General features: G+C 41.9%; 1 protein-coding gene across 3 annotated transcripts in view; it reads left to right on the top strand.

The window, feature by feature from the left end:
- The first annotated feature begins 1,009 nt into the window (after positions 1–1,009).
- UBP1 (upstream binding protein 1) overlaps positions 1,010–20,871 on the top strand; it is a 30,636-nt gene continuing 10,774 nt past the window's right edge. For 2 of the 3 annotated variants that reach the window (XM_034062232.1, XM_034062229.1), the window contains exons 1-8: positions 1,010–1,634; positions 10,230–10,381; positions 14,116–14,192; positions 15,885–15,990; positions 16,589–16,695; positions 18,389–18,541; positions 18,683–18,793; positions 19,322–19,429. In XM_034062232.1, coding sequence (XP_033918123.1) covers positions 1,522–1,634; positions 10,230–10,381; positions 14,116–14,192; positions 15,885–15,990; positions 16,589–16,695; positions 18,389–18,541; positions 18,683–18,793; positions 19,322–19,429 — 927 coding nt within the window. In that variant the 5' untranslated portion in view covers positions 1,010–1,521. The remainder of the gene's footprint in view (positions 1,635–10,229; positions 10,382–14,115; positions 14,193–15,884; positions 15,991–16,588; positions 16,696–18,388; positions 18,542–18,682; positions 18,794–19,321; positions 19,430–20,871) is intronic. The other variant, XM_034062235.1, reaches the window with a different exon arrangement.

Below are 20,871 nucleotides of genomic sequence, written 5' to 3'. Positions count from 1 at the left end.
TCAGAATAAATTAATGAATTCAGGGTATTGTTGGCATCTTGTCAGGCTAAAAGAGGCGTTTTACCCATGGTAACTTCAATTCTTGTCACTAAAATCTGTAATTTGGTGGCTAGTGCCTGTGCTAGTGACTTGTCCCTGAGCCCATGCTCTCTTCATAACTCTCCCTTTTGAAGCTTCCTTTTCTATGCAGATGAATCTCTCATCTGTCCACAGCCAGGCAGACTTTTAACATCAATTACAGCAGCAAAAATGCCAGTACCATTTTCTGGAGATGCTGGCAGTCATCTTAACTTTAGGACTCATCAGGCATGGTCCCTGTGCTTATCTTTGAGGATATCAGGTGTACATTTGGCGCAGCAGCTAGATTTTGTTAACCATTAATGAACCTGGGGCCTTCCTGACTTGTATCTTTTGGAGTAACTTGTGCACTCGTACCTGAGGCAGTGGGTGATATGATGAAAAGACGTTTTACAGTGTCAGTACTTTACTACATGTATCATTTTAATGAAACTTCTGATAAAACTGTTTAACTCTCCTCTGGATTAGTACCGTTGGAGGGGCTTTGAGAGGCATTCCTCACACGGAGCTGTGGGTTAACTACCCCGTTAGCACCTCTTGATGGACTCTAAGTACTTTACGCCCATAGGGACACCATTATAATACAGTCACCAGCAGTTCCCGTTGTTCTTGCGTCTGCTGCAGCTGCCTCCGGCACAGGTAACGGAGCGGACTGAGCCGGAACGGCTCCGGGCCCTGCTTCCGCCTCCCCGCTCTTCCGCTTCCGCCCTGCGCCCCGCTTCCGGGTCGGGCTGTCCCGGCATGCCTCTCGGAAGGGGAGGGGGCGAGAGCGGGACCTGTCCCGCGGTGACGTTGCCTCGCGTGAGGAAGTGCCCTCTCATTGGCTGTGCTCCCCCGCCTTCCCGCCTCGCCCTGCTCTGATTGGTCCCTCCGGTGGAGGCCAGCCAATCAGCGGCGCCGCGCGCGGGGAGTCTCCCCTTGCCCCGGCAGCCGCTCTGAGGTAAAGTGTCCGCCATGTTGGGGTGAGCGGCGGCGCTGCCTGAGGGACGCCGGGGGCCGGGACCCCGGTAGAGCCGCTGCCCCCCGGCGGGGCTGCCGTGGCCGCGGGTGTCCGCGCTGCCGCCTGCCCTGTGAATGATGCGGCGGGAGGCGCCGCTGGGCTGGCTTGGAGCTCGGGCGGTGGCACCGGCCCTGGGCCGTGTCCGGTCTGAAGCGGCGGAGGACGAGGAGGAGGTGGCGGCCGCCCGGTCCCCAGCCCCCCGCGGCGGCCGGGCGAGCGCAGGATGCTGAGAGCGAAAGGGCTCCCCCGGGGCTGAACGCGAACCGTCGCTGCCTCCTCCGCCCCGCAGGCGATCCTCACCCCTACACCCCCCTTGCCCCTCCAGCCCCGCGCTCTCCCGGCGCCTCCCGGCGGAGCAGCAGCGGCGGCGGCGTTGGGGCTGAGCGGCTCCTCCCCGTCCGGCTCCTCCCGCAGCGGCGCGGGAGCGCGGGGGGAGGTGGAAGATGGCGTGGGTGCTGAAGATGGACGAGGTGATCGAGTCTGGGCTGGTGCACGACTTCGACGCCAGCCTCTCCGGCATCGGGCAGGAGCTGGGAGCCGGTGCCTACAGCATGAGGTAAACTGGCGCTGGGCGGGAGCACGGGAGGGAGCTGGGGCTTCCCCTCCGCCCTCTCTCCTGATGGCGGCTGCCGCCTGTTCCCCGGTACCGTGTGCTCGGTGGCGTGAGGGGCTGCCCTCCGCTTGTGCTGCGGGACGGGCCTCGGTGAGAGGTTTTTGCCCTGTGTGTGTCATGTCTACCGTAAAAATGCCTTTTCTGTGCCTTTCGGCTATGGACCTAAGCCCCGTGTTTCGTAAGAGTACTGTCGTGTACTCGGTGAATGCAGTTCTGGTTCATCGTAAACAATAGCTGTGTTCTCTAACGGTTATTAATGTTCTTTCTCGAGTAAGTAGACGTTGTGGTAGCTAATAGAGGAGCAGTACGGTTGTACTTCAGTCAGTCTGTTTATTCTGCCATATTTCTGGGTACTGTGTGCCTTTAGCGACGTTTTCCTATCCCCCCATCCCTTGCCGTGTTAAGCTCTGTTCTTACTCCACTTGACGGTTTCGTTCGGTTGTTTTCTAGGTTTGTGCAGTAAAGGTGTTTAAATACCGTTTGGGTGTGCTTTTTGGGAGTTAAGATAAAACTGCGCTGGTTTGAAAGGAGCACATTTTATCTCGGTTATGGGCAGAACGGGATGGTTTCTCAGTGACTTGGAAAGCTGCTTTGGAGGCAGTGGGAGACATTTTAGTCTAAGGGTTTTTGACAGGATTAGTCAGTATTTTGAGAGTCTAAAGAAGTAAAACATTGGTATTTGATAGCCTGGATGGCCTAGGATCCGTGCATCACCTGAAACTTGGAGGTCACCCCAAGTTTCAGCTATTTTGTGTGTCTTAAGGCAGTATTTCCCAGGTGAAGTGTTGGAATTGCAGTCTGTTCAAAGTTAGAAGTGAGGACCCCTTTCCTCGTGTTTGGGGTTGTGAACTCCGCAGGTTTATGGTGGGATATGTATTTAATGGGGGATTTTTGTTTTGTGGGGGCTTGATTTTTATTTTTTATTAAAAATTAACTTTGAGAACTTGCCAGTTCAGAGAACTAAGTGATTTTCTTCTGATGAGAATACTCCTGATTTTATATTCAGCTCCTGGATTGTATTCCACTTCTGCTCCATTTCTCTCTTTATCAAGCATTTCTGTCGTTGACTTTATCTATTGTACACAGTGGTGTGCCAGTTCTTGTGGGCTGCTGCATGGCAGCTGCCTGGATGGCTTTTCAGTGTGCAGACACCAATGGGTAATGTGTGTGCTGCTGCTCAAGAACTGTTCTTCCATCTCTGTCATTCTAGGTTGATTCGTTGTTCCATCTCTATCATTCTGTGTGCCCCTGCATTTTGTTAGGAGGAACTGTGTGTAAACCTTTTTTAATCTATTAGGGTTGTACATAATGCAGTTGGTGCTGAGTCAGTGCCCTGAAGTAGAATATCCTTACTCCTGTCTTTGTTCTAATAAGAGCAAACTGCTCGTGTGCATTAACCAGGACCTGTATTTGCTTTAAACGTAATATAATGTGATAAAATTCCTCTGCAGGTTCCCATGGTTTTAAATAGCTCTCAAAATTTCCTTAAAATCTTGGCACTCAGTTGTTCTGATTGCTATTCTGATGTCTTCTCATACAATAAGAAACTGTCTTTCAACACAAAATTCAGTTCACTTGACAGTAATTGTCAGATGTGTTAACTCCCTCCCTCAGAAACCTGTATAAAACCTATATAAAACCATGGTACCTTTAGTGAGTTTTGAGTAGTGCTGTTAACTTCAGTTGGCAGTGATGCTCATAGTTATTCCTGACAAATCTGACATCATATCCGTGTTAACACAGCAAGAGCTGTGTACTTGTGGGGACCGCTGATTGTTGCTGTGAGCTGTTAAAAAATGGAGGCTGTTGCATTGGAAAGATGAGTTTCAGGAACTGCCATTTCTCCAGCAGAGTTGCATTTTTTGTGTAATGAATTGATTTAAATGAAGTCAAATGAGCGTGTCTTAATGACTGAATTTTTATTTGGAAGCTTAGAATATGGATTTATTTATATGCTTTCAATTCCAGTGGTATTTGTAGTGCTAAAATTGAAGCCTGTCGTTATGGAACTTGATTATTTCAGGAGAAGCTGTTCTGGTGTATATTGCTAGATTAAAACCTGAAGTTTATTAAGCTAAATTGAAAAGGATGGTACTTGATACTGAAATGGTAGAAGATTGTTCTAAAATCTTTCCACACAATCCTCCATTTTTGGCAAATCCAGTCAGTTTGCTGTATCTCCTAAATACTTGGAGTGTCTTTGGAGAATGGAGCTGGTTGAAAAGAACAGAAGCCTGTTGCAGTCAGTCTTGTTTCCTTACAGAGCAGGGGAGAGCCTTGAATGGTGAGTGAGCCTTGAATGGTGTGTTTATGGACTCCTCCAAAGTTTAGGCTAAAAATAACCATGAAGTTGGTCTGTTAGGTTTTGGGGGACCAGTCTTACAGCTTTGTTTCCAGGTGAAATAGAGAGGGAAGGTTTTGTCTTCTAACACCTTTTGGGTCCCTAACTTCCTTTTTTTGGCTTCTGATGAACATGAGTGGGTCATGGCAGTTACTGTCTTAACTTCACAGTTGCTGTGCAGAAATAAAGACCTGGAGTTACCTCATTCAGGGCCTGTTTTCCTTGTGGCTGCTGTTACTTTCTGACAGACAAAATGACTGTTTGTGCTTCCCTTGATGCCTCCCACTCTTTTGAGACTCTGCTGCTGGTTATGTTGGCTTTTTTTGAGAGGAATAGTTGCTTAAGGTATTCTGAAATGTTTAAATGTTTTCCTTTTTTATATTTTTTTTGGATGTACACAGTATTTTCTGCAGAATACATTAAAAAGCTTCTGTTGCAGTTGTCTGGTCTACTTGTGTGTGCTGCACTAAGAATTTATGTACGGATTAGAATTGGAGCTTGATTTGTTCTGCAGGCACACAGCTAAGGAACTGTCAGGAAACAGACATTTGAGGAAGAAAATCCACTGACCTAAACCTCTTCACTTTGTTATCATAGATAAAACACGCTGAAAGAAAGATAAACCTCATGTTCTAGATCACTGATGTTGGTTTTGTTTAGAGTTTTTTATTTTGCTTTCTTCTTCCCAGTTGAATTTGTGTGAATGTGTTCCAAAAAGTCAAGGGGACCAGTTTAATTCCTAAGGAAAAGAGCTGACTTTACCTACCTGCCTTCTTTGTTCCCCTGTCACCTCTGATGGTGGATACATGTGTGCTATTAGAGCAGGGCAGCAAGTTAACCCTTGTTTATACCTTATGCATTACTTGTGCATGAGAACAATGCATACTATAGTTGCTGCAGCTGCCAGACCTCCCTGTTTTGGACAGTGGATGGAGAATGGGGTATCAGCTTTCCTGTTCCCTTATATTGTCCTATAGTTTGCCCAGATCTCTGTTAACAGTGCAGAGCGTAGCTTTGAGATCATACCTGTAATTCAGATACTGCTTGAGAAGCATTTTTCTCAAGGTATTTCTCCTTGTAAACCATGCTTTAAAGTTTCAGAAGACCTCCATGTTCTTGAATGCTTTAGTACTCACACCCAAAAGTATACAAGCCAGAAGACAGATAAGGCAGATGATTGATGGCATGTCACTTTGGATTTTGGTGACATGTAGTTCCTGTTCTTGTAAGGACAGGATGTTCTTCATTTTGCGATCCTTCTATTATTACTGGGCAGGTGTGTTGGTTTTCTTTCAGAGATAGTGTTGAAAAGGGGGTTTTATGTTTGGAAGGAGGTGATTTTGTGCCTGACAGAGTCATTTCACAAGCATGGGAAATAATTCACATTTTTCTTGGTCTTTCAGTACTATGCTCATGTAGCCTGAATCGCGTGGGATAGCTTATCCCATGTGGTCCATCCCACTGGATGCTTTGGTTCAAGTGTTAGCATGCACCTGGCTTCCTCTTCTGAGCCTTCCTGCACTTCTGTGGCATAGCTGGCTAAGACTGGGTGTTGGAGATGTGCTGACTGCCTGCTTTGGTGTAGAATGAACACTGTTTCTGTTGGCTTTTCTGGGAAAATTTTCTCCTCCCTCTAGGAAGAAAGAATGCTTTCGGTTGAATGCTTTAGATAACAAATGGTGGGAGGCTGAGATAAGACTTCTCTTACTGGAGCTCATAGTTTCAAAACTTTGGTCTTGGAGTTTCATCCATCCATCCGGAGAGTAAATCTTGATCTGCTTTTTCAAATGATATCAAGTCCTAACAAAAGATGCTGCTCCTTCAGGATGTTGCTGTTTGTTTATGTTTCAGCTGGCTTGCCAGTAGTCCAAGGTTCACTTGGATGAGACAAGTGAATCACAGAATAGTTTGGGTTGGAAGGGACCTTTAAAGGTCATATGGTCCGACCCCCCCAGTGAATGAGTATCTTGCTTCCCAAGATCAGAAGTTATCAGTGGCAGAAAAAGAACAGAATCAGTTCCTTAAAGCTCTTTTCTGCTGTAGCCCAAAATAACTGCAGCAGTAGCTCTTTTGGAAGACTGATTTTTCCTCCATCTGGGCAGCTCTGCCAGTGGGGGCGTCAGTTGCAGTGGGAGGTTCTTTGCCATGTTGAATAACCTGAGCAAAGCTGGTATTAAAAGTGCCTGTCTCTGTTCTGCATTGGGAATCAAATTTCACTGGGTGAGTAGGAAAAGGACTGAAGGATGCTGAGGTGTACAGAAACAGGAAGCCTGACAGGGATTCACTGAGGGCAGGTGATTGCATTGCCAGGCCATTGGCTCATTGTAAATGCAGAAATTGGACCTGGGATCTGAAGGAAAAAAAGCTGGATCTGAGGAGGCTGACCTGCTCTTCTGGTTTTCCGTGGGCTTTGTATGTTTGCTTGTTGGGGGAGGTTTTGGGTTTTTTTGGAGGCGGTCTGTATGTCTTATAATAGGATCAGTATAACGTTTGAGGTGGTAAAGAGGCTGACATCTAGGATCTGTATATAGTCGTTAGGAATGTGATTTACATATAAGTGTCTATTATATGCAGCTTATCACTAGCAAGATACTGTTCTTCAGTGCAGGTGAAGAGGACTACTAAAAATACTTAATCTGTTTGCTATTGATTTCCTCCTCTGAACTGTGAGTGCAGCTCAGATCTGCTGCTGTGCCGTGTGAGCAGGGAATTTAACTTTGTAGACAGTGCTTGCCACTGTGAAATTTGGAGGATCCCTGTTGGAGCTAGCGTTAAGGGTAAAGAACAGGCACTTTGGCCTCAGCAAATGGGGAATGCTCCTTGTAGTCTTAAAGCCATTCCAGTGATTTCCTCAGTAGACACAGACATCCTGATTCCTGTATCACTGTTACTGACAGTCCTGAGGAAGGAAATGGGCTTGATTTACGATGTCTGCTGTCAAGTTTTGTCTGGTAGGATGGGTGTTTCTCTATAGTGAGGTTTTTAGGACCTGCTTTCACCATGCTCACTTGCGTAGCTGTGCTAGATAGTGATAGAGTTTCCAACCTAGCCCAAAGAGGAAGGGTAGGCACAGAGCAGCTTGTGTGGCAGGAACCCTTTATTACCAGTACTGCCCAGAAGACCTTTTGTGTTGCTGAACTTTAGGCTCATGACATCAAGTAAACCAGTCATCCTCTATTGCTGTACAGTGATGACTGCATTATAGACTAGGTGTTTCATAGTAGCTTCCTTGTTGAAAGAGGGAGAAGAGGCATCAGTGGTTTTAAGAGAAATTAATAGTTGGTGGTAAATCAGTTAATGTTTCTTTATCACTGACACTTTAAACTCTTAACTTTGAAATACTTTATTTGTATCTTATTGACTCTGTAATTGCCCATGGCTCTTACCTGGTTTTAGGTGGGAACAAGCACATGTTTAAATGTGAAAATGCTGATACTTCATTCTTCATGACTGAATATATCAAAATGTTATTTAAGTGGTATTTATTTAAAGGTGGTCTAGGAAGGAGTTTGAAATTGCATTGGCTTCTCTTTTCCTTTGGAATGTACTTGGACCCAGAAGACTCTTTTATAATAAAAGTGTATGTTTCTATTGGAGAAAATTAATGAAGATCCTTACATTTGCCTTGTGCTATTTGCTGGAGGTATTTTTATGGCATGGTGGCATTTAGGAATGCACATTATGCTCTTTACAACGAAATTGCAGGGTTCAGGAATTGGATGACTTTGTTTCTTTTTTTTTCTTTCTTCCACAGTGGCAATTAGTCATTAGCACTTTGTAAGTATTAGCAAAAGCAGGTTTAAAGCTGGCTACATTTGTCTTCCATTTGTATTTTTTTGGCTTCCAGTGCCTTGTCTGTTAATTTAACTAGTTCATTAACCATGGCACATGTTTTTAAGCTCAGACCAGATGCATTTTTGTCTTTAAATTGTGGAAAAGTAAGGCTTGAAAGATGTTTTCCATCAATATACAAAGTGCTTCTCTTTTGTGTTGTGTGAAAGCAAGTGCTGCAGAACTTGTTGACAATTACAGGTCACTGATTTTGTGAGGTACTTTGCATGCCTTCTGTATTGCACTTAGACTCTTATGTGTGTGGTTTAAACATTGTTATTGTTTCCATGTTCTTTCTGTTTTAAAGTTCCTCTTCATAAGCACACTAGCTAGTACTTCATGTGCCGAAAGTGTGTGACGAGCTTGGGTTCTTGGCGTAGAAGGCATTGTCCTGCCTTGGGAAGATGCTTCTCTGCTGGTCGCAGTGCTCCCTCTTGTGTTGAATTGCCCTCCGTTCATGCTGCCCTTTTGACTGACATCAAGGCATGAAGCATCTGCTTGTTTATTCTGAGTCATCCTTAGGCAGTAGTCCACCCATCTAGGAAATGTTCTGTCCTACCTCTGGTTATGATGTTCCTTTTCTCTATGGAAGTAAACCGGCTGTTTTAAGAGTGTCTGCTTCCTTTAAGTGGGTATTTCGCAGTATCTTCTTCTGGAATACAGCTTCTGAGGGCTTCAGTTTGGGGAGCTGGCATCAGAAGTGGCCAAGATGGTTCTGCAAGCTTGTACTGGTTTTTTTGGACAGTATCCTGCCTTGTCCTGCTTTCACAGAACCACAGAGTGGGTTGGGTTGGAAGGGATCGTCCGACCCAAAGTTCCAACCACCTAGTTGGAAGGTATCAACCACTGGGTTGCAAGGGATCATCCAGCCATCTAGTTCCAACTCCCTGCCACAAACGGGGATGCCCCCCACTAGATCTGGTTGCTCCAGACCCCATCCAACCTGACCTTTGTGCCTGTTTGTAGCATCTTCTGTGGTTTCTTCCTTGATATTTTGGGATGGTGTCTACAAGGTGCAGACAAATGTCTTCAGCTTTTTCAGCATTCATAAATATTTCCTCTGCCAGGTCAGTGTAGCTTCTCCCAGGCAGTGAGTGGAGTGTGATGTGGCACATGCTCTGAAAGAACAGTTGGAGTGCCCCAGATGCACTTCTCGTGTCCAGTATTTACACAGACCAAGTCTATGCTATAGCCTTTTGTGACACAAAAATACTGGCTGTAAATTCAATTTCTAAATTGATTGTGATCCTGGTACATTTTGATTCTCCAGATAAGAGCTGGAAATCAAGAGGAATTTACAGAGTTCTCTTTAGATAAAGCAGGCTCTCACAGAGATGAGAAACAGGGAAAAAAAGGGCAGTTTTACTTCAGAATGTTAAGGTACAATGCATAAATAATAGTGCAATACAGATATATTTATAATTCTGTTACAAAATATACTAAGTTATGATTGTGATCCATGCAAAAGAAACAAATAAGATGCATATAGTTTAAAACCTAAATCAACAAGTGAGGTGATGTGAGAAATATTCCATCAGTTTAGAAACTAATTTCAAAGAAAGTTTCATGGATCTGCAGATAATTTTATTATGAACAAAAATTCAGTGCAAGAATAAGACTTTGAGCACAACTCACTAACCTCTTTCAAGTTTTATGCAGCAGCATTACTGTGTGTAAGGAATATGACTATTGCTAGCACAGAGTATTCCTGCAGAAAGCAGATGTGTTTGTTAGCTGTAGTGATGCTCTTACTGCGGACAGCATGGATTGCTCTTTACTCTTCAGAAACTTGTCAGTTTCCAGGTTTTTCTGGTTGTCTTCCATAAGTGAAGTGAATCCTGGCATGTGCTTTCTCTGACTTCTGTTTTGTGAAGCTGCTGCTTAATGAGTTTTGTGCTGTTCATTATGCTAAAGCCCTATAAAAGCTGGGACTGAAATGTCTGCAATGTCAATAGAGTTAATAGCTTAGCTGTAATGGTGCTAAATGGGGGGGAGACTTCCAGAGGGTACCTGACTTCCTTTGAGGAATGTATTATTTCAGAGCTGAGAGCTGCATGTTCATTAGGCAACCTTGCCTCTGTTGACAGGTTCAGAGTGACTTTTGTCAGTGGAGACAAGAGCTGCAGATTAAGTTTTGCAAGGATCAGCACTGTCTGCTTGGGTCCCAAAGCATTGCTTGTGTATTGTAGCCTAAAATTTTGGTGGGAAGTGTTTTGGATACTGCTCACATTGGTTTCACTCATGAACTGACACAATGCTGTATGTATTCCACTGTGGCTTTTTAAGTTACAAACAACTTCTTTTTTTCTTTAACTTCAGGCAAAACAGGGCCAGCAGTCTCACAGAGCTATTTCTGTTCTTTTCAGTGATGTTTTGGCACTGCCTATTTTCAAACAGGAAGATTCCAGCCTTCCACAAGAAAATGAGACCAAACATCCACCCTTCCAGTATGTTATGTGTGCTGCAACATCTCCAGCTGTAAAATTGTACGATGAAACTCTGACATACTTGAATCAAGGTTGGTATACATATGTTGCAGGCATAACTATCGTGCGTGCAGCTTCTGGTGCAAGTCTAAAACTGGAATTGTATTTAATGTTTTGTTACATGTGGGTACATCCAAAGTTCAATGCATGTAGGAAATGAGGTTGGATACCTTACCTAGTAATCTTGTTTTGTCCAGCTTGCAGGCTCATAGTTGTAGTCTGTCATGACTTCCCTTTTACAGGCTGTTTTGTTGCTTTGGTTTCGTTCTTTATTTCTTTCTCACCCCTCTGTGTGTTACCCCTCTCCATCCTCCACTTCCCCCCAGTAAAATCAACCTGATGGAGCTATTAGGAGGCAAACTTCAGGCAGTAATAGCTTAAAATACAGGATTAATGTGGTATTTGTGCTTAAACTTGATACAGTCTGATTAAATTTCTAAGGCATGCACAGACCCCCTCAAAAAGCCATAATAAATGTTAAAATGTCCGTTCTAAACTGTTTTATAACAGAGGCCACTGTAATCACTCTCAAATTATCTGTGCATATCTGCCCAGAACGGTGTTATCTTTGAATCAAACCCACAAGTGCAGTTGTCGTCTGTGTGTGATTTCACTATCCTATATTTATCAGAAATTAACAGTAAGTATTTTGTGTGAGTTTTGCTGTTTTTTCCCTCATAGTCTGCAGTTGATTTGCATGAAAATTCATTTTTTCTTCTAAAGAGGGCACTGATTGCTGTTCAAATACTATGGATATAGTCATTGCCATGTGATAAAACCACCCTCACCTCTGGAGATGACATTGGTGTCCTAATCTCAGTCATCTGGTATGCTGAACTCGTATAATTCATCATTTGTTTTGGACCATATCAATGTTTTTGTGCACTCGCCCATCTCTCTCTCCCTCCCTTGGCTCCTGTGCTGTAGGATCATTAGTTTTGTTTTTTCTTTTCCTTGTGGACTTTGACCCCAAATCTCTTAGTAGACAGCAGTGAAGACACAGTCCTGCAGAATGGCTTGTATGAAAAATAAAAACAATTTAAAGTGTTACAGTCACCATTTCTTTGCCATATCCTACCATGTTGTGGTACAGTTAATCTTGGATTATGTCCTTCTCTGAGCACTGAACTACCTTAGTGTGCAGAGTATGTATTGGTGAATTTTCCTTAGCCTGATGAGTTGTTTAACCTAATTGCTTCTAGGTTTGGTGAAATTAGTATCTTTTACATTTTACATGTGTTTTCTTGGTAGGATAACCTTTTTGCTCAACTTGAAATGCTTCTATTACTGTGAACATGGTGCATGTCATGATGATGTGATGCATGTCATGCCTGGAACTGTTTAACTGTGTACTGGAGCCCTGAATCTGAGAGTAGATTGTGTATAATTGGATATTGTCATGATGACAAAGCATCACTTCCAGCTTTCCATGTGAATAAAGCTGATGAGTGATTCACGATTCATCTTGCAATGTCCAGTTGGTCTAAATATGCTTTAAACATTACTTGACTCTTCTACTAGTGTGAATAGTGGATGTTCTGTAGGTGATTTCTGGTGTCTTATAAACACCTAATTGCAGTGTTCAGCCATTTGCTTTCTCAGGTTTATTTTTAACCACTTGGTATCTTGATGCTCTCTTCAGGAGAAAGCCAGCACAACTGCAGCAGTATGCTGGGCCAGCAAGATGCTTTGCACTGCTTAACAAGCTTCAAAGCTTTATAAACCTTAAGCTCTGTAGAAATATACTTTGCTTTCTTCAGTGCCAGGATCCAGCCTCCCTGGAAGCTCAGCTCTGTGTTGGGAGCCAGCACAGGTTTGCAAGCTGAAGGAAGAAAGTGCTTGCTATCTTGCCTTGAAGGAGAGCTTGTCATTTAAGGGACAGTGTCTGAAATGACTGTAAATGTTTCATCTTCCCTTGAAAATCTCTTAATGTGAAGATTTCTTTTCCAACGACACTCCTCTGGTTTTCAGTGTCTTTGGTAACTTTTCCTGATGTCAGAAAATGAAAGGTATGCCCTTTTCCTAATTAAATATGGGGAAAAATAAAACCATCTGGTCAACTTCCCTTGTGAAGCCAGCTTAAAATCAGGAGCAGTTTGCAACATTGAGTCGTACTGATGTATTTGTGTGTGTAATGAGTTGAGTCCTGGGCAGTTGGCTCTAGGTGGCCCTGCTTGAGCCATGGGGGTTGGACAAGATGACCTCCTGAAGTCCCTTCCATACTTAACCATTGTGTGGGTTTTGTGGAAGAGGGTACTGCACCTGGTGCTGCTTTGCTCTTCTGGCCTACTCTCCAGGAAAGAGCAGAGGAAGCAGCATACCTAGCTTCCATGCAGACTAAAATCAGTGCTGTGGTGCTTTCACACACAGCGAGCACCACAGCACTTCTGCACTATCCAAAACTCTAGTATCTGTCCATTAGTCTTGAAACCTTCCCATGCTGTTTTTGAGTCGGGTGTTCCTTGATTTTTACCTCCATCAGATCATCAGTTTTAATATCATTTTATGCCTATGAAAGGTTAACAGCACTTCTTGAGCAATCAGGTTGATATTTTGTCTTCTCTCCCCTCTAAAAAACAGAGAGAACAGAGAAATACTTCCAAACTTTTATTAACAGTGCCAGATTGAAAAAAAGCTGTCTATAGATGCAGATGGATTTACATATGTTATGTGTGAGTAAACTAACACTGGTAGCTGAACAGATCTTACTAACAGGAAAGAAGTTCTCTCCTGTTGAATAGAGGAGGATGAATGATCTATTGCTTTACTCAGCTGCACTAGGTTCATTTGGGTTTTGTATGGATTTATGTAATCTGTGGGCTTACCAGTGCTCAGATGCTGCTGGGGGAAAGCCAGTCTGTGCATATGTAGGGTATTAACTGTCACAGCCCATTTCTGGAGGTAACCTGAGTCTATGATGCAATGAAAGGAATTGAAGAAATCCTTTGCTCATCACAGGGCTGTGACAGCTGAACTTCTCCCTTGCAGCACAAGTCAATAAATGTCTTTTAAATGTAATATATGCTAGAATGTAAAGGTGATTTGGAGGGTGATGTGGAAGGAAATGAATGTAGTGCACTTGATCTAAGTGAACTTTGCAATCTGTTTTGTCCTGCATTTAGGGAAACGTGATTTTTGCAAATGAGTATGTGCTGCTCCCCTTAGAAGAAGAAAAAACATCCCTGTAGTTCAAATAAATTACTTCAAGCTTTGTCTGTTTGAAGCATACCAGTTGATCCCATTTACTGGGGAGATAGGTTTGCTCATGTGTTTGCTCAAATAACCAGTAACTGGCTCTTTCAAATGCTTATTTCTGAAGTCATACAAAGCCTAAAAATCATACAAAGTCAACAGGTATGTGGGCAAAAGGAAACATGGGCAAGTAGTACGTATGTTGCAGGAAGAGTATAAAGATTGTGCAGGGGGTTGTTTCAGAAGACCAGGCCATGTTACCTGCTTCTCAATATGTTGCCTTTATCAGTTTCAAAAATAAAGGAATACAGCTTTGGAGAAGTAATAATAGAGAACCAAGTGTGAACACTTATTGTGAAATGAAGTACCTCACCTTTGAAAGTATCCCTTAATTTTAATGGGACCAAGAAGTGTTATTGTGTTCCCTTAATTCCTGTGTTGTAAAGTGACCCCTGCTATTATAAAAGAAGTTTTAGGTACTGGTTGGTATTCCTGTGTCCTGTGAACCAAACACTAGTTGAGGTGTGTTAAACACAAAACAGCTTCTACTGATACAAATCTTTTCTTTTTAAAGGTCAGTCCTATGAGATACGGATGCTGGATAATCGGAAAGCTGGAGACATACCAGAGATCAATGGAAAACTGGTGAAGGTGAAGTTCTCTCGATGGTGTTACTAACAAACCTCTGGTGCTAGTAGTTTTTGACTGTTTATTGGGCTGTGATTCACAGGGTGGGTAGCCTGCTGATCTGACCAACAAAAGAATATGGGCACAGTGGAACCTAATGCCTAGCTTTGTTCTTTCTGGTTTATTGTAAATAAATAATATATGTGTTTCCCCATTTATGAGTGGGTTCATGTCATGAAACTTTAGGTAGCTAAAGTTGAGCTCATCACATCAGGGACCCTTCACAATGTCTTTCAGCTGAGTAAAAGGAAGCACACAGTGAAAGGAGCAGTGATCTCAAATTCAGGTGTCTAGTTAGGTGAGAGAAATCCAACCTACAGACTGTACATTTTATGGATTTTGTTTTTCCTGTTGTCACTGGATACTCTGGGCTATATGATTTGTGAACGTGGCTTGCTTGCATAGTCCTGTGCCTTATTCTTGCCTGTGGGATGCTTGTTCAGGTATAATTTCAGGAAGTGTGAAGCACAAACATAAAACTGGGATTTGAGCTGTGTAATTAAACCTTTTACAACCTGGCATGTTGACTTGCTGTAATAAGCACGTTGACTTTTGCCCGCCTTAAGTGCTGTTTCCTTATAGCCTTGGGCTCTGACTCTGCTGTAATTTTACAGGTTCATATATTAGTGATGAGCCATTTGGTAGGTAGAGTAGGACAACACAGTGTTAAAATCTAAAGAAATAAGTTTTATCATATCAGGGCATTGTAATGCTGCATCAACAAACTTCCCATTACTTAAATAATGCCAGTACTTTAAGGAAGGCATTCTATGTTGGTGAAGGATGGGTGCAAGTATTTCCATGTTCCAAACCTGCGTGCATGTACTCACACGTGCACATGTGCTTTCTGGTAGCTTTGAAATAAAGCCAAGGTGGTGCAATGTGTCTTGAAGAGACACTTCATTTAAAAGGTTTTGGGTTTTTTGGACACTTTAATTCTTACTATAGACTAATGGGAAAAAAAAGAGAGAAATTTGGGGTTTGTTCAGTAACAATTAATATGTACAGTATTTTCCCCCTCTGTATGACAGATTGCTTTGTATTGTAGCAGAGTATGACTGGAGTGCACAGTTGTACCAGAGCTGGTCACAAAAAAGTGTATTGTTGGTTAATTGCTTCTGGCTGCATCAGTTGTGTAGTATTTTTAGATTAGTGTTTCAGCTAGAATAGTTGGAGAAGTGGTGAGGTTTATTCTTAACTAGTAATGAAAATCATTAAAGTTGTAAATATGCTGGCAAATACCAGGAAAGGGAGTGAAAAAAAGGAAGGTCTAACTATAGTCACTGCTTTTCAGAACAGATTAAGTCTTCTGTGTTTGGCATCTAAAATAAGTTGGTGTTGCCTACACAGTGTTGGTATTGTGCTGTCAGTCTTGCTCAGTCCACTGGGTGCAATGCAGAGTGACCTTCAGAATATGCAATCACATGTAATTCTCTTTTGCATTTTTACTACATTTTCAGATCTCTTGTGCTGCTCAGTTCTGTTTCTGTGATCCAGAATATTTTGGGATACTGATGGTGAACAATTTTTTTGCTGCAAATATATATTTTTGGCACTGTTGCTATTTTTCAGTGTTTTAGTGCTTTATCTTCAATCTGTTTCTAAACATTCAGTAACTTTGTGGCTCATCAGATGCCTGTTTTCTTGTTTGTTAAGAGTATTATCAGAGTTGTGTTCCATGACCGAAGGTTGCAATATACAGAGCACCAGCAGCTAGAAGGTTGGAAGTGGAACCGCCCTGGGGACAGACTTCTCGACTTAGGTATAACTGTTTCTGTCTGTGATTGATCGTGCTCAGTTTTATGCTAGGGCTCATGAAAACACACAGACCAGTTTTCTGTATGCTGCTTTGTCGTAGTGTTTATTTTGACTGTAAATGTTCTGCCACATTCATGTTCCTTTAAAAGCTTCAAGTGCTACAGAAGTAAGATAAGCAGTAAGATAGCAACTACAGCCTTAAACATTTAGTAATCTTTCTAGTTTTGATTGCTGAATGTTACAGTAATTAGGAGAACACAGGCAAAAGTAACTTCTTTAGTGGACTGTGGAAATGGCACCAACAGGTTCCTGTATTTTGAGTAACTTGCTCATTTTTGGTGCATAAGCTGTGTATGGGGGGTGGGGGGTGAGGAAAAGGGAATCAAAAAACACCCCCAAACCCTGAACACTTTGTATGTTGAGTCTACAAAGATTCTTCAGATCAGTCCTAAGAAACTGGTTCCAGGCTTATGGTCAAGCTACCAAAGCCCACATTTTTCCACCCTACCTGTGTTTGCTGATGGTAACCTTGTATTAAAATTGATGTGTAGTGTTTTCTTGGACTATGATTATTTTGAAACATATACTACTTATTTTAATAGATATTCCAATGTCTGTTGGAGTCATTGATATCAAGACAAATCCAAGCCAGCTCAATGCAGTTGAATTTTTGTGGGATCCAACAAAATGTACATCTGCTTTTATTCAGGTTTGAAATTTTACTTGACTGGATGTCTGTGTTTGGTGCCTTTAGGTCACAAACAGTAGTATATTTGCACTAAGAGGCTTCCTGGTTTCTGACTTGTGGTACAGCCAGTAAATACCAGCTTTGGAAAGAAACACAGGTTCATAGTTTTCAACTTCACTTGGGTTTATAGAAGCATCTTTTAAGAACAATTTATATAAAAGGCTTTCAGAAAGTTCTGTTAATAAAGCTGTCAAGGTTAAAATATTTAGTTACACAGTTATAGAGTTAATTTATACCCCTCTAAATAACAGCCAGCACCGATGGTTCTGTTGTAGTTGAATCTCCCACTCTCCTAATGGTGAGCTGCAGCAGAGACTCAGGCTTGAGGATACAAAATGAAAAGCAATGTGCTACAAAGAGTTTTCAGTCAGACATTTAAAGGCTGTTTCTCACTGTGTCAGTAGGCTTCCTTGGGTAGGATTTTTGCCATTGATGTGTTTGAGATGCAGGGCAGCTGAGCATGCTGTCTTTGGAAATTATTTAGACAGAATGTTCAGTTTTGCATTGGAACTTTTAGCTTACTTTTGTCTCTCATCTGTTTCTACTATAAGATACAAAGGTGTAGGTATGAGGTTTGAGGTAGCAGCAATTCTTACTGAGGCAGCTAAAATAGGTTAGATTCCACACTACAAGTACATTAACTTCAATCTAGTACAGCTGAAGCCATTATTTTCTACTAAGAATTACATAATTACTAAAATGTAGTCTCCTTGAAGAAATGTGAGAGAAATTACTGGAGGTTTTTGTTTATGTGCTTCCTTAGAAGCAGTAACAGACCGAATGAAATGGATCTGGTTATTATGGTTGTGCAAATGTAGTTCAGACTTACTCTGAAGGATAGAGAGCACAGCATAGCAGCACTGATTAAACACTTAAAGCTTCAGTTTCCAGTCTGTGGGTCTCTGTTGATGATAGCCAAAGGAAATAAAAAGCACTCGGGCATTGGCTTGCTTAAAATTCCATAAGGAAGCAAAAAAACCCTCAAAGTTGGGAGCACTGTCCAGTATGATGCATCATAACTCTTTCTGTTGCACTGATTTTCTCCTTAGATGTCTTTTAGGAGTATTTCTAGTTTATAAACCCAGTGTGGTAGTATTTTATTACAAGTAACTCCAGTTTATTCTAGCTATGATGCACTGGACAGTGATATCTTACAGTTATTGAGAATGGGTTCAAACTTAAACATGGGAAGTTCAGGTTAGATGTAAGGAAGAAGTTCTTTACTGTGAGAGTGTGAGGTACTGGAATGGGTTGCCCAGAGAGGTGGTGAATGCTCTACCCATGGCAGAAGGGTTGGAACTGGAGGATCTTAAGGTCCTTTCTAACCCAAACCATTCTATGATTCTACGTACATCTTCCTAAGATGCAGCAAGGTCTCAATTTAATAAAAACCTATAATGACTTCTGCTTTGTGGACAGATTTTGGTGACACACTTCCTTATTTCCCTTCTCCCTTGTTAAGTACAGTGGGTTTGGCTTCATTTCAATATGGGCATGAAAAGGAGTAAGATGTTAGTTTTGCAGCTTGGTCCTCAGATAGGCTGGGTAATTTGTTTCTTCTCCTTAGATGTGTGTGATGTTGGTAACACATAGTAAAATCCATATCTAGAATACTTCTGAAGGTCCTTTTTGTTTGGTGGTTGGTTTTTTTCAGGTACATTGTATCAGCACTGAATTTACCCCTCGTAAACATGGAGGAGAGAAAGGAGTTCCTTTTAGGATTCAGGTTGACACTTTTAAACAGACTGAAAATGGAGAATATACAGATCATCTGCATTCAGCCAGTTGTCAAATCAAAGTTTTTAAGGTAACAGCATATCCTTAATAAGTCTCCCAAAAGCTCTCATAAAGATGGGGGATATCTTTATCTTACTACTTATGAGACCAGATTTCAATTATAAAACCATTTTCCACTTGCATTTTTGTTCATGTAACTATCCATTTTTAGCCAAAAGGAGCAGACAGGAAACAGAAAACAGACAGAGAAAAGATGGAAAAGCGAACTGCACATGAAAAAGAAAAGTATCAGCCTTCATATGACACCACAGTTCTTACAGAGGTAACAGAATTGCATCCGCTAACCGAGGAGAAAATACATAGATACGGCATATTACTTAGCTGTAGTCTTGGAAGGGTTGGGGAAGAATTAGTTCTATACAAAGATAAGCTATTTCTTTGCCAAACTTGTCCAGTGAACAGCAGCATTCTGTTTTAAGTTCTTTGTTTAGTAAACTTTCATTTAGATACTAGATAGGTACTTGCGTTCAATCTGAGTGTGTTTTAACACTGACGGCACTGAACCCTAGAGCAAGTCTTTTGGTACAGATCTAAAAACCTTGCAGCTGGAGGGAGAAAAAAGAGGGGGGAATCTAGAGTTTAATTATCTGCCAAATCTGAGCTTCAAAGTCTCTGTTTGTGGAGATCTCTGAAGGTAAGGCCAGAGCCTCAGCAGGTTTTTGCATTTTATTTAAACATCAGTGAGTTCTATGCAGTGTTCTAAAGATTTGAGAGGTTTCTAAAAGGCTTTTAGATCTTTCCTCACTGTATAACGAAAAGAAATTGATCCAAATCTTTGGTGTTTGTCCAGATGAGGCTTGAGCCTATAATTGAAGATGCAGTTGAACATGAGCAGAAAAAGTCCAGCAAGCGGACTTTGCCAGCAGACTACGGTGATTCTCTGGCAAAGCGAGGCAGTGTAAGGGACTTCTGCTTACCTTTTCATTGTGCAAGATACCTTGTACAGTGTTAGATATAGGAGAAACTTCCATTTTGTAAAGTAAAAACATTGATTGCTGTGTATTACTATTACTTTTATGTATACCAATTACTCCATGTTTGCTTTCAGCAAAGGAATCCTTCCTAAATCTAACACTTAAACTGTTGCAGAGGGACTGTGTAACTTTTAAAAGTCAAGAGCTTTCCGTTTATGTGACTTTAAATGAAACAGCTTTTTGCTTTCCTGTATGTGTGTAATTAGAAGTGAGAATGGTGAAATTTAGTGTTTTGTTCCATATCTGTACTTAGATTCAATGTAAGTTTCCATGTACATCGGTATTTATAAAACACCATGTAGTATTGCAGATGGTTGGTCATTAGTTACTGATTTTTTTCCTTTAGCCAGCTACATACTGTGCTTTAAGCAGGTTTAATGCAGTTCAGACGAGTCAGTACCTCTTCATGGTATGTGCACACTAAGTATGTGCCCCCAAATGAATCTCAAAACACATCCTGCACACTCCAGGATTTCTTAGATGGTGTTTGTTATTGTGGGTATCATTGAGACCTTACATTTTCAGATGAGAAATGATTCTGCATCATCCATTTGGCAAGTTTAAATGTCTGTTAATCTGTGACTGGAAAACAATTGACTGTTCTTTGAACAGGGATAATGTGCTGACCACTATTTCCCAGCAGTGTGCAGGCATTCACTGCCTTGACTCTTTTTCCTCAGACATTAGTTTCACATTTAGGTTATAAAATGCTTTGTTGTATGCCTCTTGTTTATAAACCATGTAACTGGGTGGGAGAGAAGAAGCAATATGAAGTCAGATGGGTTCTTTGGAGGATATGGGGGCTTTTTACACCCTGAAACTATTAGCACTGAGCTGTCTGAATTTGCCTTCTACTGTTCTTGGCTGTTGGGGTTTCTGGTATCTTTAAGGTGTACATTTAGGTTTCTTTGGCAGTGCAGACATCCTTTCACTTGTTCCTCATGGCCCTGGATGGGGGGTACAGGCAGGAGAAATAGGTGTTTTATCACTTAGAAGACACGGCTGAAGTGTCTTCTGAAGCTCTTCCTGGAGGGAGTTGTACTTCCCCTGCCACCTCCTCTTCTTTCTCTCTGTTGCTATAAGTACTTCATTCAGTGATTGTTACTTCTAGGAAGAATACAGGAAAAGGTACTTTTAAAAGATATGACAAATCCCTTGTCCAGAGTTAGGAGGAACTGTAGTCAAATGATACCTGAAACTTTTCCAGCCTATTCTTAACAATGTCTTCAAACACTTAAGCTGCCTTTAGCACTACTTTAGTTGTATCAAAGGTTGGGTAAGACAGGTAGTACTGGACTTCTGTTGTCTTTCCCAAAGCACACAAAGTGTGTGCTTTATGTGCATGTGGTTATTTCTTGACTTCTTG

This window comes from Melopsittacus undulatus, chromosome 1, assembly GCF_012275295.1.
Source record: "Melopsittacus undulatus isolate bMelUnd1 chromosome 1, bMelUnd1.mat.Z, whole genome shotgun sequence".
Taxonomy (NCBI): Eukaryota; Metazoa; Chordata; class Aves; order Psittaciformes; family Psittaculidae; genus Melopsittacus; species Melopsittacus undulatus.
Note: the sequence above shows the minus strand (reverse complement) of the source record. Positions and strands in the feature narration are given on the sequence as shown.